Source organism: Bubalus bubalis, chromosome 1 (assembly GCF_019923935.1).
Source record: "Bubalus bubalis isolate 160015118507 breed Murrah chromosome 1, NDDB_SH_1, whole genome shotgun sequence".
Lineage (NCBI taxonomy): Eukaryota > Metazoa > Chordata > Mammalia > Artiodactyla > Bovidae > Bubalus > Bubalus bubalis.
In genome coordinates, this window is record NC_059157.1 from 196,356,904 (window position 1) to 196,376,363 (window position 19,460).

At 40.6% G+C, this 19,460-nt stretch overlaps 1 protein-coding gene across 2 annotated transcripts in view; it reads left to right on the forward strand.

The window, feature by feature from the left end:
* Positions 1-19,460, forward strand: part of PIK3R4 (phosphoinositide-3-kinase regulatory subunit 4) — a 76,153-nt gene that overhangs the window by 17,712 nt on the left and 38,981 nt on the right. For both annotated transcript variants that reach the window (XM_025294050.3, XM_025294044.3), the window contains exons 7-9: positions 6,159-6,332; positions 15,601-15,746; positions 17,960-18,163. In XM_025294050.3, coding sequence (XP_025149835.2) covers positions 6,159-6,332; positions 15,601-15,746; positions 17,960-18,163 — 524 coding nt within the window. The remainder of the gene's footprint in view (positions 1-6,158; positions 6,333-15,600; positions 15,747-17,959; positions 18,164-19,460) is intronic.

The following is a 19,460-nucleotide window of genomic DNA, read 5'->3' on the forward strand; positions in this document are numbered from 1 at the left end:
CTCATTTCAGACCTTTCTAGTTTGTTTTTAACTTTTGCATTAGTTCATTGATTCATCTCAGCCTTCTGTCTTGGACTCCAGCTAACTCAGCTCCTAGACACAGTATCCTTTGCTTCTCACCTCCCTCTGTCTGTCTTGCTCCTTTAAGTAATCTTGTTTTTATTTCTTTTCTTTGGAAAAGATAGTTCTTGAAACTTTATCTACTGGTCAATTCATGTGGATTTCTTTAAAAAAAAAAGATTAATTGATTTTTTTTTTGGCTTTTTATTTTTTGCACGGTCTTTGTTGTTGCACTTGGGCTTCTCTAGTTGTGGCGAGCGAGGACTACTCTTGTCGTGGAGTGTGGGCCTCTCACTGCCGTGGCTGCTTCTGTGGTGGAGTGCAAGCTCCGGGCGCGTGGCTTCAGCAGTTGCGGCGCGCAGGCTCAGGAGTTGCGACTTGCAGGCTTTAGGGCGCGAGCTCAGTAGTTGTGGTGCACAGGCTTGGTTGCTGCAGCGCGTGCGGGATCTTCCCCTACCAGGGATGGAACCTGTGTCCCTTGTATTTACTGCAAGGTGGATTCTTAACCTCTGGACCACCAGCGAGACCCCCATGTGTATTTTGAAACATGGCCTTTATGTTCTTTTTTCACTTTTAAAGTAATTTTCATTTATATTTTGTGTATAAAAGTTAATATATACATGCTATAGAAAAATTGGACTTCCCAGGTGGTACTAGTTGCAAAGAAGCTGCCTGCCAATGCAGGAGACGTAAGAGATGTGGGTTTGATCCCTGAGTCACGATCCCCTGGAGGAGGGCCTGGCAACCCACTCGAGTATTAATGCCTGGAGAATCCCCATGGACAGAAGAGCCTGGCTGGCTACAATCCACAGGGTTGCAAAGAGTCTGACATGACTTAGCACAGATGTAGAAAAATTGGAAGGTCTTAAAAAGCTTAAAGAAAACAATTCCCCTCCAGTTCTCCAGCCCATGTACAGCCTCTGTTAATGTTTTGTTTTTTCCCTTCCTCTGGGTCATCCTTGCCTCCTCTTTCCACCCATGTCCCATTCTGCCATATATGCTGTGAGGCACTGTTATGTACTGGCTAAGAGCAGCACTGTTTTTTTTTAATTTTTTTAATTGAAGGGTAATTGCTTTACAGAATTTTGTTGTTTTCTGTTGAACATCAACATGAATCAGCCATAGGTATACATATGTCCCCTCCCTCTTGAACCTCACTCCCATCTCCCTCCCCACCCACCCCTCTAGGTTGACACAGAGCCCCTGTTTGAGTTCCCTGCATCATACAGCAAATTCCCATTGGCTGTCTATCCAGGAGTTGGTGATGGACAGGGAGGCCTGGCGTGCTGCGATTCATGGGGTCGCGAGGAGTCGGACCCGACTGAGCGACTGAACTGAATTGAATGAAAGTTTCCATGTTACTCTCTCCATACATCTCACCCACTCCCCCCAACCCACCCCATAAGTCTGTTCTCTATGTCTGTTTCTCCATCACTGCCCTACAAATAAACTCATCGGTACCATCTTTCTAGATTCCATATATATGTGTTAATAAATTATATTTATCTTTCTGACTTACTTCACTCCATATAATAGGCTCTAGGTTCATCCACCTTATTAGAACTGACTCAATTGCGTTCCTTTTTATGGCTGAGTAATATTCCATCATCACACACACACCACAGCTGCTTTATCCATTCACCTGTTGATGGACATCTAGGTTGCTTCCATGTTCTAGCTATTGTAAATAGTGCTTCAATGAACACTGGGGTACATGTGTCTTTTCAATTTTGTTTTCCTCAGGGTATATGCCTAGGAGTGAGATTACTGCATCATATGGTGGTTTTTTTAATCCCTAGTTTTTTTAAAGAAATCTCCATACTGCCTTCCATAGTGGCTGAACCCATTTACATTCCCACCAACAGTGCAAGAGCGTTCCCTTTTCTCCACACCCTCTGCAGCATTTATTGTTTGTAGACTTCTTGCTGATGGCCATTCTGACCAGTGTGAGGTGATATCTCATTGTAGTTTTGATTTGAATTTCTCTAATAATCACTTAGTTGTGTCTGACTCTTTGTGACCCTATGGACTGTAGCCCGCCAGACCCCTCAGTCTGTGGAATTCTCTAAGCAAGAATACTGGAGTGGGTTGCCATTCCCTTCTCCAGGGGATTTTCCAGTCCAGGGATCAAACCTGGGTCTCCCACCTTGCAGGCAAATTCTTTACCATCTGAGCTACCCGGCGAAATAGTAAGTGATGTTGAGCATCTGTTCATGTGTTTGCTGGGCATCTGTATGTCTTTGGAGAAATGTCTGTTTAGATCTTTTCCCACTTGTTGATTGGGTTGTTTGTTTTTCTGATATTGACTTGTATGAACTCCTTACATGTTTTAGAAATTAATCCTTTGTCACTTGTTTCATTTGCTGGTATTTTCTCCCATTCTGAGCATTGTCTTTTCACCTTGGCTTATAGCTTCCTTTGCTGTGCAAAAGCTTTTAAGTTTATTTAGGTCCCACATGTTTATTTTTGTTTTTGTTACCATTACTCTAGAAGGTGGGTCATAGAAGGATCTTGCTTTGATTTGGTTGCTCTTGAACACTTGCATCGAGTGTTTAAGAGCAGCCACTCTTGACACCAGATTGCTAGGTTCAAGTTGTGGCTTTGTCACCTATTGATTGTGGTTCTAGGGGAAATCATTTAATCTTTTGTGTGCCTTTGTATCCCTGTCTGTAAAATGAGGATAACAATATTACTAACCCACTAGTTGATTTGAAGATAAAATGAATTAACATATATAATAATGCCTAGCACCTAAGTGCTCTGTATGTATTATATTACTTCTCAGTCCTGTTATTTTTTAAACCTTTATTTAGTAATGTGTGTATTCTAAACATTTTCTCATGTTATTAAAAATTCTTTGAAACCATAATTTAATAAGTAGAAATATTTTATTATAGCTTTACCAAAATTTAATGAACTGTTCTTTTGAATATTTAGATTGTTTTTACTTTGGTCAACATATATTATACACATCTATTCAGTTTAGTTGCTCAGTCTTGTCCAACTCTTTGCAACCCCATGGACTGCAGCATGCCAGGCTTTCCTGTCCATCACCAACTGCCGGAGCTTACTCAAACTCATGTCCGTTGAGTCGGTGATGCCATCCAACCATCTAATCCTCTGTCGTCCCCTTCTCCTCCCGCCTTCAATTATACATCTAACCATTTACATGAATATTTTCTTCTCATTATTTTCTCAGGTTGGGAGTCAGAAATTTTAATTACTGAGTTAAATAATATGAGTATATTTTTAGAACTTGACACATTTTGTAAGCTTTTCAAAGAGATAATATCGTCGGTGGGCATTGTTCAATAGTATTGCACAGCCTTCCAGTATGGACTAGGCCTCAGTCAGTGTTTGTTGATAGCTTAAAGTGATGACTTGTTTTGATGTATATTTATTTGCTTATCATTGGAGGTGAAAAAAATTCCTCATGTTGATTACTCATTCATATTTCTTACTATGAATTTTTAATCTATTATTCTGGCTCCCATTTTTAGATGGTGTTATGCTTTTCTTATAATTTTTTTGAGCCTTTTATATCTACATTAAAAACAACATTTTATCACTTCTATGGCAAATAATCTTTTCTCAAATAAGTTGACTATAATTTTTTATGTCATTTAAAATAACTTTAGTGTTGTCAACTTATTTGATCTTTTCCTTCTTGTTTTTTTTTTTTTTTACTTTTGCACTTAAATCTTTTTCCATTCCAGAATTAGGTTAATTATACGTTGGGTGCATGTCTTGTTTTTGTATAAAAGCTTTTTTTTTTTTTATGTAGAAGTAAGAATCTGGCCTGGATTCAGTCTCTGGGTTGGGAAGATCCCCTGGAGGAGGGCATGGCGACCCACTCTAGTATTCTTACCTGGAGAATCCCATGGACGGAGGACCGTGGCAGGCTGCACTCCATGGGGTTGCAGAGAGTCGGATACGACTGAATGACTAAGCACAGCATAGCATGAACTGCTTAATTAATCTTTATTTGGGGCTGTGGTATGAGGTGAAATCTAAATTTTTCTCAGGAATGTAACCAATTTTCCCAACACTGTTTACTAAACATTTCATTTATTTTCCATTTATTTGTGAAGCTTCTGTTAGTGTCTGTTGCATGCATATATCTTTTAGGGTCACTTTTCTGGGTATCCTATTCCATTGATTTTTTTTTTTTTTTCACTTTGCTACTCAATATTATACTCTCTATAGTTATATTTTAATTATTATATATTTATAAGCAACTTTAGTATCTGGTAGAATAAGCTCCCCAAATGTCAGTCTTCCTTTTCAAAATATTTTGAGCTATTTTAGTCTGTTACATGTTTTAGTTTGTAAAGTTTCTAAATAGAATTCACTGGAATTTTAGACAGTGTTTTTTCTTTTACTACAGAAAAAAATTCTAAAATTCTTTCTCAATTATAAGGGAAATGTGCTTTTGCAAATTACTCAAAACATAAGTGATGTCTGACAGGCAGCGGTTGCACCTGCAGCACGTACCCTGGTGCGTGGTTGTGGTTTTGACGCCTTCAGGTGACTATCGCTATCTTATGTAGTGTTTTCATATTATTCTTTTTAGGAGTATCAGTTTTATACTTTATTTCTTGACTTTTTTCTGTGCCAGATGAAGAGTTAAGTCACTCATATCATAATCTGATCGCCCTTGTCCTCTCTGTTTTGAGGTGTTGATCACTGTGTTCGCAGTGGTTGTTTTTAGACTGTTGTTTCTGTAACTTTAAGTAATTCAGTTGTTTCTTAATTGGCCTTCTGATTTGGACTGCAAAGAATTTTGTGTTTCCCTCCTTCCTCCTTCACTTCCTTCACTCCTTTTTCATTTTTCTTTCTTTCTGCTGCTTCTGTTTGCTAATTCAACTAACAGTTGCATTTTTATAGTTGATAATATTTAAATTCTCTTCTGCTTGTACAGACTGATTCTGAAAATTCAAAATAATTTACATGAGTGTGTAACTTTTATTGACTTTAGCACCAAGTAGTGGGCTGTATTTATAATTGCTTCACCACAGTTCTGATGCCGTGACTCTTATCAGTTGATGAGAATGTCTATAGCGTCAAGGTCAATGGATTCTATCCTCTGCAAACAACTAAATACATAGCACATTGTAATTTATTTCATTTTTGCATATGACTTTCTTGAACAATTTTTTTTTTTTTCGTCCTGGAGTTTGACTTTTTTGTTTTCCTTTTAGAGAGAAAATACACCTTCTTCACTCTGTCTATAATATCTAGCTTCTTTCTTCCTAGTTTTATCTATTGCTTGTAATGTCTTCCATTTTTCTTCTTAATAACATTTTTGAAGTTTATTGACTTTTAGTTTTAATTTGGGCTGATTGATTTCTAGGTCTTTACTAGGTTTTATCCTTTTCCCCCCTTGAATCTTGGTTTATATCTACCATTTTGTGTTTCTACATTTTTCTCATGTTGTTGGCAAACATCCTCAAGAAACTTTCTTAGAAATGTTTGCATGGGAGGTAACCACATATAGTTCTTGCATGTCTCATGATGGCTCATTTTTGTATCCTTATTTTATTGACAGTTTGGGTATAACATTTCTTCCATAATCCTGAAGATCTTGCCCTGTTGTGTTCTAGCCTGCATGGGTACTGAAATGATCATCTGATGCCAGTCTGATTCTACTTCTTTTTTAGGTGATCTGTATTTTCCTTTCTGTAAGCTTATAGGATCTTTTTCCCCTTAGCGTCGCAGATTTTCTTGATGATTGGCATTGGTGTGGGTCTTTTTTATTTATTGTGCTGAGTAGGAAATGCAGTGTCTCTCCGTGGGTTATTGCTTAATATATTTGGCTTTTGATTCATTTTATTCCCTGGTGGCTCAGTGGTAAAGAATCTGACAGCAGTGCAGGAGACCCAGGTTCAATCCCTGGTCGGGAAGATCTCCTGGAGAAGGAAATGGTAACCCACTCCAGTATTCTTGCCTGGAGAATTCCATGGATAGGGGAGCCTGACAGGCTACAGTCCATGGGGTCACAAAGAGTTGAGGACGCGACTGAGCAACTAACACTTTGACTAATGACATTTGTACTTTCAAGTATAAAAAAATGACATATGGTTGCGTCTCTTTTTCAGGTGTCGCTGCCTATGTTGGCTGGCAAAGCTCCTCAATTCTCAAACCCCTGCTGCAACAAGGTCTTAGTGATGCTGAGGAATTTGTTATTGTGAAAGCTCTTAACGCCCTTACCTGTATGTGTCAATTAGGGCTGCTGCAAAAGCCCCATGTCTACGAGTTTGCCAGTGATATTGGTAAGTGTTTGCTTCTTAAAATTAGGATGGGAAAATGAGGGAGAGGTAAGAGAAATATGGGCTTCCCTGGTGGCTAACATGGTAAAGAATCTGCCTGCAGTGCAGGAGACCTGAGTTCGATCACTGGGTTGGGAAGATCCCCTGGAAAGAGAATGACTACAACTGATTGATAGCATTGTGAAATTCCTAGACAATCTACAGTCAGATTTTCAGTTCTTTTGTCTCTTTTTTGTGTGTGTGCACAAGCGTGCATACCCTCATGCATGCTTATGCCTGCATGCGTGTTGAATGTGAGTGACAAGCAGGCCACTCACAGGAGCGTTGGTTCTCCAGCCCAGGCTGGGAAATACATCTGTATTTTAATCTGTAGTTAAGTCTTGGTGATCCTTGAAAGATGAAGATTTTTTTTTTTTTAACACAATGTAGATAAAGTCTTTAACTGCTCTGAAGAGTTAGCTTATGTTTTTGGACACTTGATTGTTAGTTACGTTGAAACTGTATGTGAAAGGATTGTCTATGACTTCTGTCATGACACTGATCACCAGTTAAACACTTGTAGTATTGCCATTACTACTGTTAGTAATTTTATTAACCAATGAAAGGATTAATTCCTTGACCTTTATAATAGTTAACCTATGTTTATCAACTTAAAATTCAGAGTAAGAACAAACAGATACATGTGACCCTTTGTAAAAGTAAAAATATTAGAAGCTTTCAGTTTTCTTACCACTTCATTTTAAGGAAGTAACCAGTGTGAGATTTCAAGTTGGCTTTGTACTGAGAAGACATAAAATCTTAGACAATTACCTTTTTAGATATAATATCTTATTACTGCTTAATGCTTTGCCAATAAAATTGATACAAACTCAAAATTAGTTAGATTTGGTTGATAAGTTTTTCTTGAGGCAATCCTTGGAGAAAAAAAGACAAAGAAATTATTATTTTGATTATTTAAATTAGATGGTTAGATAGTAGAGGTATAAAATTTCTGGAAGTTTTATGCATGAATATAGATTTTTAAAAGAAAAAAATTGTGGAAATTTGAGTATATGTAGATTTCTTATTTTGTACTCTATAATCATTCTTTTAGATTGTAATCCTAATTTGAATTTTTTGATGATTATGTTAAAAGGAATTTAATAGTGAAGTTTTGAGTATTGGCAATGTAATTGTGATAAAAATCTCTGCTACACTGAAATGCTTTTTTTTGGTGTAATCTACAAAGTACAAAACCTTGAGGGAATCATCTCTCTTTTTTCCTCAGTTTTTAAAGAGCTAATAGCTTGGGAAGCAAAAATTATTAATATAATAAAAGATGTTAGAAGGTCTTTTGAGTTTCTTGTCCTATGTAGTATAAGGCAGATGTAGAAAGCACCCCTTTTCATAAGAATATTAAACAGAAAATGTATCATCTTAACAAATATCTTGCTTCCTGGAATATTTTCCTGCTCATTTCTAGCATCAGTATTGTTTTTTTTCCTCCTGTGAAAGTGGCATTGCCTTTTAAGGGTCAAATTTTCCTTGCTTTTGACTTTGATATTCTTTATTCTAATGAAAATCCTCTGTGTATAAATATGTACTTGTATATTATAATTTCACATAATGTATTCTGTTGCTTATTAGGAAATTGTTTTTGAGATTTACTATAGTAGCTAAGTAGCATTTTATTTATCTGCAAAATGGATGTCTATCAATTTTTAAGCAAAAATTATCATAAAAGATAGTTTTTTACCTCTCTTGTCAAAATCTACAGAGATTTTTCTGAGTTCTGCTGTTTCTAGTCGGGGTCTTCAAGTATCTTAAGTTTAATGTAAAAATAATTATCTTGAGGTATAGAATAAATCCAGTGTGGTACATTGGATTTGCAGCATTTTGGATGTGGAACTCCCTTGGAACTAGAACTGAATTTGATACTACCTATGGGGATGAAGACGAGCCTTGCTGAGAAAAATCAAGCAAATAATCATTTGTTGGCATTTTGAACTGTTTAAAAGAAAAACGTTTTTAATAACTTAGAAACACCTACTTACTTACAGAACAGATGATAAACTGTATGCATCTCTCTGTTCTGTCGTTAAACTGTGTGTGGTTAGTCTGTTCTAGTGATTCTTAGTGGGAATTGTATTGGTGGTGGTGATGATCGTGATTGATACTAATCAATCTTCCCACTTTGAATTTATGAAACCTTTCCCTCTTGTCATCGTTCAATCGCCAAGTCATGTCCGAGTCTTTGCGACCCCATGATCTGTAGCCCACCAGGCTCCTCTGTCTATGAGACTTCCCAGGCAAGAATATTGGAGCCGGTTGCCATTTGCTTCTCCAGGGATCTTCCCGACCCAGGGATCAAACCCGCGTCTCCTTCCCTGGCATGCGAGTTCTTCACTGCTGAGCCACCTGGGAAGCCTCTACCTTTCCCTCCACCTGTCCCCAGAAAACTGGGAGTGTATTGGATGTTTTACAGAAAATCCTCTTGATTCTGTTTTCTTGTATTTGGCATCTTTGAAGTTCTTTGTATCCGTTAGCTGCTCACCGACACAGTAATGCTGTGCAAAAATCAACCACGAGATCTCAGGAAGCGCTTCCGTCAGGTTCTCATCATGCATCTAGGTGCGAGCTCTGGGCAGCTCTGCTTCAGGCCTTGCGTCTCCCGGACTGTCTGTGGGGACTGGGATGTATCTGTCTCCTCCTGGGCCCACGTTGGAGGGGCAGCAGCTACCCAGGTGACATCCTGGGTGGTGGCAGAAGCCTAGCTGTGCTGCGCATTTCGAGCCTCTGTCTGTTACACCTGCAGACGTTCCATTGGCTAGAGCAGGTGCTGTGACAGACGAGGGGCGGGCGGAGATGGACCCTTGGTGCAGGTGAGCGCCAGGTAAGGGTGTGACTGTAACACAGGTAACACAGAGGACTGGGCCGCTGATTCAGCCTCGTCTTCTGCCCACTTCTGCCAGGTCGTCTTCAATTGAGTTACCTTTTGGAGGTTTTTCAGTGTTTTTCCAGCCCTCATTTTCTCTATTGTCAGAGGGAAACTCCAGCCCTTCCATCGTTGGCTGTCTCAGAAGCTGCAGGGTGTTAATGGAATAATCAAAATCACCTCCATGTGTAGAAGAATTGGAAACGGGAGAACTCTGGAGACAGATACCTTGAACAATTTTTTTCTCTTGCCCTATTTAGTATTAGTACAAAATAGGATTTTTTTAAATAATTTCTTATTTTTTAAATTTATTTTTTATGGAACTGGCCCTGGTTTGTAACGTCATCCAGGTTTCATGTGTACAGCATTGTATTTCTGCTTCTGTGCACACTGCAGTGTGCTCCCCACCAAAAATCGAGTTTCTGTCCACCATCATTCAGTTGATCCCCTTTACCCATCTTACCCTCCTCCCTGCCCCTCCCTGTCTGGTAACTGTTACTGTGTCCTCTATATTTATATGCTGCTTTTTTTTTTTTGGCTGAGTTCATTTATTATTTTTTGTTTGTTTTTTGTGTGCTACAAATAAGTGAAATCATATGGCATTTTTATTTCTCTGTCTGACATATTTAACTTAGCTTAATACACTGAAGGGAGAAGGCAATGGCACCCCACTCCAGTACTCTTGCCTGGAAAGTCCCATGGATGGGGGAGCCTGGTGGATTGCAGTCCATGGGATCGCAGGGAGTCAGACACGACTGAGCGACTTTACTTTCACTTTTCACTTTCCTGCATTGGAGAAGGAAATGGCAACCCACTCCAGTGTTCTTGCCTGGAGAATCCCAGGGACGGGGGAGCCTGGTGGGCTGCCGTCTATGGGGTCGCACAGAGTCGGACACAACTGAAGCGACTTAGCAGCAATATACTCAAGGTCCATCCGTGTTGCATATGGCAAGATTCTGCTTTTTTTTTATGGCTGAGTAACATTCCATCGCATCTTTATTCCACATCTTCTTTAACCATTGATGGGCATTTAGGTTATTCCCCATCTTGGCTGTTGTAAATAAAGCTATAATGAGCATAGGGGTGCATATATCTTTTTGAGTTAGTGTTTTATTGTTCGGATAAATCATTTACATGTGGCACACCAAATAGCCAGAAATAGGTGGATCTTATGGGAGTTCTGTTCTTAACCTTTTTGAGGAATCTCCACAGCGTTTTCCATAGTGACTCTTCCAGTTTCCACTTCTGCAGTGTAAAAAAGGCTTCCTTTTTTACACACGCTTTCCAGCACTTGCTGTTTCTCATCTTTTTGATAACAGCCATGCTAAGAGTGTGAGGTGGTAGCTCATTGTGATTTTGATTTGCATTTCCCTTGTAATCAATGATGGTGAAAATCTTCACATGTCTCTGCCAGCCAGCTGTATGTCTTCTTTGGAGAAATTCAGCTCCTCTGCCCATTTGTGATGCAGGTTGTTGTTTTTTGGCTGTTGAGTTGTCTGAGTTCTTGATATATATTGACATTAACCCCTTATCAGCTACATAACTTGCAAATAGCTTCTCCCACTCAGTGGTTGTCTGTTTTGTTGACGATTTCTTGTTTTGTGCAGAAGCTTTTTAGTTTGGTGTCGCCCCATTTGTTTATTTTTGTTTCTCTTGTCTGAGGAGACATGTCTAAAGATTTTTGCCAAGACTTTTGTCAGAGAGCATGCTGTTTATGTTTTCATTAGTTGTTCCGCTTTTTCCAGCGCTGTTTAAGAGACTGGCCTTTCTCCATTGTATATTATGTGCTCTTGTCCACAAGTGTGGGTTTATTTCTCTCTGGATGATGATCTATCCACTGATGTAAGTGGGGTGTTAAAGTCCCCTAGTTCCTCTCTTGGACTTCCCTGGTGGCTCAGATGGTAAAGCGTCTGTCCACAATGTGAGAGACTTGGGTTCCATCCCTGGGTTGGGAAGATTCCCTGTAGAAGGAAATGTCAACCCACTCCAGTACTCTTGCCTTGAAAATCCCATGGACAGAGGAGCTTGGTGCAGGCTACTATCCATGGGGTCGCAAAGAGTCGGGCACGACTTTTAGTTCCTCTCACTTTAGTTCCTCTCTTGCTGTCAGTTCTTCTTTGGGTCTGATAATGATCGTTTTGTATGTTTTGATGCTCCTGAGTTAGGGGTGTGTGTGTGTATGTATATATAAATCACTGTTATGTCTTCCTGATGAATTGTCCATTTTATCCTTATATACTGTTCATCTTTGTCTTTGGTTACCTTTTTTGGCTTGAAGCCTGTTTTACTTGATACGAGTATGGCTACATTCCTTCTGTTTAGGCTGTAATTTGGAGTCTTCTGTCCCTTCACTTTGAGCCTATGTTTGTCCTTAGAGCCGGGGTAAGTGTCCTGGCGGCAGCAGATATAGTTGGGTCTTATTTTTCCTTTTAACCGTTTATCTTGTATCGGGTTATAGCCGATTAACACTGTTGTGATAGTTTCAGCTGAACAGCAAAGGACTGAGCCATACATAACATGTACCCATTCTCCCTGAACTCCCCTCCCATCCAGGCTGCCACATGACATTGAGAGAGTTTCATGTGCTATAGGGTAGTTCCCTGTTGGTTATCCATTTCTAATCTAGCAATGTGCACAAATCCACCCCAAGCTCCCTACCTGTGCCTTCCACCATCCTTCCCCCATGGCAACCATAGTTTCATTCTCTAAGTCTGTGAGTCTCTTGCTGCTTTGCAGATCAGTTAATTTGAAACATTTGCTTTTAGGTTCCACATATAAGTGATGTCATGGGCTTCCTTGGTGGCCCCTATGGTAAAGAATCTGCCTGCAATGAGGGAGACCTGGCTTTGGTCCCTGGGTGGGGAAGATCTGCTGGAGAAGGGAATGGCCACCCACTCCAGTATTCTTGCCTGGAGAATCCCATGGACAGAGGAGCCTGACGGGCTACAGTCCATGTGGTTACCATGAGGTTTATATAAAACATCTCATAGGTACATGTATCATTTTCAATTCTTGTTTCTTCAGGGTATATGCCTAGGAGTGGGATTGCTGGGTTATATGGTGGTTTTATTCCTGATTTTTTTAAGGAATCTTCATATTGTCTTCCATAGTGGCTAAATCAATTTACATTCCCACCAACAGTACAAGAGGGTTCCCTTTTCTCCATATTCTCTGCAGTATTTATTGTTTGTAGACTTTTTGACGATGGCCATTCTGACCAGCGTGAGGTGATATCTTATTGTAGTTTTGATTTGTAGTTTCCTCTTCATTTATATATATATATATATATATATATATATGGCATATATATATCATTGGAAGGACTGATGTTGAAGCTGAAACTCCAATACTTTGGCCACCTGATGCGAAGAGCTGACTCATTTGAAAAGACCCTGATGCTGGGAAAGATTGAGGGCAGAAGGGGAAGGGGACGACAGAGGATGAGATGGCTGGATGGCATCACTGACTCGATGGACATGAGTCTGAGTGAACTCCGGGAGTTGGTGATGGACAGGGAGGGTTGGCGTGCTGCGATTCATGGGGTCTCAAAGAGTCGGACACGACTGAGGGACTGAACTGAACTTTGTTTATTTGGACTTCTGTGTTTCTAAGTTTGTTCCTTCATTTGTGTAATATTTGTCTGCCTTTTCATGATTATTTTTTAAACTTACTGTGTTTGAGGTCTCCTTTTCCCAGGCTTCAAGCTTGAATTCTTTCTTCCTTTTGGTTTCTGCCCTCTAAGGTTGGTCCAGTGGTTTGTGTAAGCTTCATATAGGGTGAGATTTATGCTGAGTTTTTGTTTGTTTGTTTTTCCTCTGATGGGCAAGTCTGGGTGAGGTGGTGATCCTGTCTGCTGATGATTGGGTTTGTATTTTTGTTTTGTTTGTTGTTCAGATGAGGCATCCTGCACAGGGTGCTGCTGGTGGTTGGGTGATGTGGGGTCTTGTATTCAGGTGGTTTCCTGTGTGTGAGTTCTCACTATTTGATACTCCCTAGGGTTAGTTCTCTGGTCGTCTAGACTTAGAGTCAGTGCTCCCACTCCAGAGGCTCAGGGCTGGATCTTGCCAGTCCCAGCACAAGGGGCTCCTCGTGTGTTCTTATTCTAGAGGCATGGGTTTAAAGGTTTCAGTTTCAGACACTGGGACCTCCTTGCAGCGATGACGGTGGTCAGTGTTTTTCTGGTGAATTGGGAGAAAGACTTCTGTTTTCCTCCGGGGAAGCCTGCCCGCACCTTGCGCACCTCGGCAGGCTCCTTGCAGTCGCAGAGGCTGAGCCCCACGTGGGGCTCCGGAAGACCTCAGAAGATGCCTTCTGACCTTTGGGTGGGATGGTCACTGAAGGGGGTGGTCCTTCTCGGGTGCTGATGCCATTCTGCTTTCTCAGAGGCGTCCTTGCTCGCTGACAGAGTCATGAGCGCAAACAACTTTTTTTTTTTTTTTTTTTTTGTATTTTAGTCTGTTTGGTTAAGTGTTCCTTCTGTTCATTAATTTCATTCCTGAGCTCACTGGACTGCCTCTGAGTTTTCCTGTGGCTCTTTGAGTTTCTTCATGACAGCTATCTGGAATTCTCTGTCAGATCCCTGTATTCAGTGGCTTTAGTTTCTGGAGAATTTTCATTTCCTTTTTGTGACACAGTCTTCCTGCTGTCCTTCAGGGTGCTTGATGAGAGTGTTTCTCTTCCTGTGCCTTGGAAATAGTGAACACTTCTTGATTCTGATTCCTAACCAGGCCAGAAGTTAGTAGTCTTTCTCTGTTGTCCGTTAGGTGGCACTATAGCCTAACTTGTAAAGTTCATTTGTCTGTGCTGCCTCTGGTTATCTTTGGGAGCCCGAGGTTCCCACCCTCTGCTGCCTCGGTTAGAGGTGTCGCCCCGCAACCTCGTGGCCGCTCCCCGAGCCTCTGGTGGTGGTGTGCCTTGCGCTGCCGCTGTTGCTGGCGTCACTGCCCGGGCACCAGGGTAGTGGGCCCTTGGTCACGTGCAGGGTCTCCCGAGCCCCAGGCGCTGTTCTCACAGGAGAGGGGAGGGTGGACAAGAGCTGGGGTCACGGGCCCATCTCTGACCAGTCTGGTGTTGCAAGGTCTGAGGGCTTTGCTGCCGTGGCGGGAGGTGTGGGGGCTGGAGTTGTGGCGCCTCTGTGACTAGGGGGACGGGGTCCTGGCCCACTGCCGCCCGGTCACTGGAGGCTGTCGGTGCTGCTGCAGGGGAGGCCAGAGCCGTGAGAGCCGCCGCCTCTGGGGGCGCGGCTCAGCTGCCGTGGGCGGAGGGCAGACTGCAGTCACCACCGTGTATTCCCTGGTCCCACCTTCCCTGTTTGCTCCGGTCCCCCCACCTCTAGACGTCTAGGTGAGTGGAATTCTGCACCTGGCTGTGTTGGGCAGAGGCACCTTTGTTGAGTTTTTGGTGTTGTACTGATTGTAAAGGGGAAAGACAAAGGGAGCATCTCACTGCACCATAGTGCTCCATTGTGATGACAGAATTCTTATTCCTCTGTTGCCTGGATTTCTTATGGCGTCAGTATTCTCTAAATGATGATGTCTTTGTGTCCGCAGAACTAATAGGTTTTTGCTTTATTGTTGTTAAATCCAGTTAGTTTAGCTGTTTGACTTTTATCCTAAATCTTCAGTTAGTTGAAATCATTGACTTTAAGTGTAGTACAGAAAATAGTTAAAAGATGTGAAAAGATACTCGTTGAATTTTGTGGTTTAATCTTACATCTTAACTCTTTAACAATGGGCAGCATATGTTTTCTGCCTTTCAGTCTCAATTCATATTGCCTTGTGAATGAATTCATGAGTATTGTATTCAGTACAGTCAGATCTTTGTATTTAAATGAGTGTCCGTCAGGTGAGATCATTCCCTTAACCCAAGCCGTGACTTGGAGGAGAAATGCCTTTGCTGCTGCCTTGGCCTCTGTGTGGTGGCTGTGCGTCCCTGAGCCTCCCTTGGGCGCATTATATGGGGTCTCAGTCTGCCGTGTGCTGTCGGGACTCGGGTCTCTGTCCTGTGGTTTTTAACTCAGTCTCTTGAGTGAGTATGTGTCCCCCATCTTCAGCCCTGACTACAAACATAACAGTTTGAATCCCAAGGAAAGAGGGAACTGTTTTGCTCTCTTACGGTATTGTTCATATTTATGGGCGGGAATAGTATAATGTCAGTATGTTCGCCTGGCTCAGTTTATGTCCCAGGACAGTCAGAGGCAACCTGATAGTAACATTTGGTATAATCCCTTTATCAATAGTGTTATAAGGTAAAAATTTGTTTATCTTAATAGTGGGAAACTCTTTATGAACATGGTATCTTGATAGTATGGAACTCTTTATGAACATGGTTTAATCCATGCCTTTTTTTCCCTCTTAGCCCCCTTTCTGTGTCATCCCAATCTATGGATACGCTATGGTGCTGTGGGATTTATCACTGTGGTAGCTCACCAAATAAGCACAGCTGATGTCTACTGCAAACTGATGCCTTACCTTGACCCATATATTACTCAACCAATAATACAGGTATGCACGTTCCAGCTTGGAATCAACCCTCCCTTCTAACTGTGCCCCTTTAAGAAAAAGGTTTGGAGAGTCCTATTTTTATTTAAACTTTTAAAGATTTAAATTGGACTGTAGACTTTTCACATTTCTTTTGCGGTAGTTAATGTTAATGAACAAACGCTCTGGACTGTGAGAGGAGCCAGGGAGCTGGTATGCTGTCCATCATGTTGAGTGTAATGCAGCTCCGTGGCTCACCCTTTCTCCTTTCGTGTGGTGTCTGAAGCGTCTGCTGTTATGGGAAGTGTAGCAGGAATATATATTGATGAACCTGCTTTTGTTATAAGTGTATAGCTGATTCCAGCCCAAGTCCACGTTGATAATAAATTGGAAGCAGGCTTTTTCCAAAATTGGTTTTTAGAGCACTCACTGGTTCTGATTTCTTTTTTTTTTTTTTTCAATCTAAAGACAACTGACCCCTCTTGCTCCCTGCTCCTCCCCCACCCCTTCCTAAGCAGTGTAGCACTTGTTGATAAACTTTGGATCTTTGGTTTGTACAAGGCAGTTATTTATCCAGCTTGTCAGTGTATATACCCTTCATTTTGCTGGATAGCCAGCTATCAAAATATTGATAGATATTTAAATTGAATGGACTTTTGAGAGGTGATTCTAGTTTCTAAAGCATCCTAAAATACCTGTTTTTCTTTTGCAAGTTCCTATTCCTCTCTAGCTTTCTTCTACTTTTATAAGCCCAGTGTGCCTTCCCTGTGGTTGGAGAAAATGGCCTTGGATATCCTCTGCAAATAAGTGGCTATGACTGCCTTCCATCTTTACTTTTCATAATAGATTAATCCAACGTGGGGAATCATCATTCTTTCTTTCATAGAGTTTGTAAATTAAAATTTTCATCCTGAGAACAATTTATATATCCTTGAAAGATAGATAATATTGCTAAAATATGACCTTTTTTGAAGTTTATTAAGGCTTTCTTAGAAGCCAGGTCTAGAGATTCCTACTGCTTTGACTGCTTATTCTATTTTGAGCCATAGAAGTTTGGCTCTTTGGAGAAGGCAATGGCAGCCCACTCCAGTACTCTTGCCTGGAAAACCCCATGGATGGAGGAGCCTGGTAGGCTGCAGTCCATGGGGTCGCAAAGAGTCAGACACGACTGAGTGACTTCACTTCACTCACTTCATACTTTATCACTGGAGAAGAAAATGGCAGCCTGCTCCAGTATTCTTGCCTGGAGAATCCCATGGACAGGGAGCCTGGCAGGCCGTGGTCCATGGGGTCGCAGAGAGTTAGACACGACTGAAGTGACTGAACAAGCAAGCAAGTTTGGCTCTTAAACTATTAATGAAAGAAAGAAGTGTTTCTGGGATTGAAAAATTAGATTCATTTGTAATAACTTTTAGTTGTGTTTCACTAAAATAAACCTGATATTTACGTGGTTTGTTAGAAATCTGCACCATTCTCCTTGTTTTTCAGAAATTGTTATTAGTGTTACTTTTTGCTTTTATCATTGTTGTATATTTTGAAAGGCCAGGTTTAGGAGCTGAGAGACTGCTTATCTATATGCTTCACAATTCTTACTTTTCTGCAATTTGGATTAGACAAAAGATACCTTTGTATGCTGGTTTCTATTGGCCAACTCACCAGGTAGTTAAATCTATCTAAAAAAAGTCCTCTTGGTTACTGTTTAACCCCTTTTATTATAAACGCATTGACAAGGAGAATATTCTTGGGGATTAAAAATGAAGAGATTTTAAGAACTATATGGAGAGAGTAATGTTTTTTAGAAGTGGTTGAAGCTGTTGGGAAAACCTGATGACTGAAGGGTGGCCTTGAGGCTGTTGAGCATCTTCTCTGGATTAGTACCTTTTGGCTGTTAGACCTGTAAACTTCAGATACTTCAGAGATCTGGAAAGTCATCTGACGTTTTGAGATGTAGAGAACTTGGGGTCTAAACTTTTCTAGTCTGGACATTGGTAATACTCAAGTATGAGAGACACAAATGTATACTCAGATGCTAAAAATGAATGAAGAAATACCTTCACTCTCTAAAGGTCCCTGGTGTTCTTTTTTCTTCTAAGCAAAAGTTGCAGATGTCGATATCTCCTGTTTTCTTAGAAAATGAATGCCCATGTTAACTTTACACAGGTTATATTTATTGAATTTGAAAACAGCTGTACTGTATGTTATATCTTTGGTTGATTCTTTTTATTTTTCTAATATAGATTGAAAGAAAACTTGTTCTACTCAGTGTTTTAAAAGAGCCAGTAAGTCGTTCTATATTTGATTATGCTTTGAGGTCTAAAGATATCACTAGCTTGTTCAGACATCTTCACATGCGTCAGAAGAAGCGAAACGGGTCTCTTCCTGACTGCCCTCCACCCGAGGATCCTGCCATAGCACAGCTGCTGAAGAAGTTGCTCTCACAGGTAATATCACCTTTCTGAAATCTTACATTTAAATGCAGATTTTATAAAAACATGGAGGGATACATCTAGCATGTAAGAATATTTTTGATTAAGTTGTAGCATAGCAAATGAGTAAACAAATCTGGCAGATATGCATTTGCTTTGGTATCTAAGGCATGCTGTGATGATGATAAGGCACTGGGTTGAGTTAAATGAGGAATCATGGGAGACCGTGTAAGTTTGTTTGTGGTTACTGGCTATGTAAATGAGGGGAAAAGTAGATACAACCTTAGATTTAAGTAATATTCTTGATTGCATTTCATATTTCGTCAAAAATATAAAGAAATTCAGTTAGAAAAAAAAATTACAGAACACAAATGCAATAAAACTCTTGGTTTAATTCAGCTCAAAATTTAGAGTCTTCACTACATGCAAACAGCTGAAACGCTGGGACTTATAATGTGTCTTAGATTGAATAAACCAGCCGTTTACTGCTGTATCTTGCAAATCTGTGGATCTGAGTCCTTGTTAACAAATCTCGTTAGAACTAGGAATCCTTGTTATTATGCTTGGCATTATTTAAATCTAGACTCAGCATCCTGTTCTAGAGGGGACGTGTGGATCCTAGAGAAGACGAAGTAGGAGTGTAACTGGTTAGAAATAAAGGGTACGGTTCCTGAAAAGATGTTCTGTGGGCCTTAAAGTGAATGCTTGGGGTCACTGTTAATGAGTGTCTTTAAGTCTGTGGGACATGATGGTTAAGAGCATGAGTATCGGTCACTATCTTGTCTAAGAGAAAAGAAGAGAGAACACCTCTGCTGCGGAGAGAGAATCGGTCAGCTTCGGGAGATAAATACTTTCTCACATCGATGCCTGTTACTGAATATCCGGTGCTGTCTGATGCTCAGATGTCGGTTTGGGTGATTGAACTCTGCAATAGGCTTCTGTGGATGCTGGTTAATAACCATCTTGGTTCTTTGAGGTCTAACTTTATCTGGAGACTTGAGCTGCCTCTGAAAGTCCCTTGCAAGCCAGTGGTTCTGTTTCCTGTGTTTCAGAGGACTTCAATTTGATATGACTTGAATTGCCAGAGAGCTTGTTTCTTTGAGTTTTCTTTCAACCTTGGCTTGTACATTAGATGTATTTTCCAGTTTATGGAAAATTGGGTATTGAATCACATTTTCCAGTTCTTTCTCCTGAGCAAGTAATTCTTATCAAAAAGATTTCTGCATGCATTAAAAACCACCCCAGTTTAGATGTTTCTTGGAGCTTGAATAGTGTGATTCTTTTGTAGTTCTCTCTTCCATGCAAATCCCGT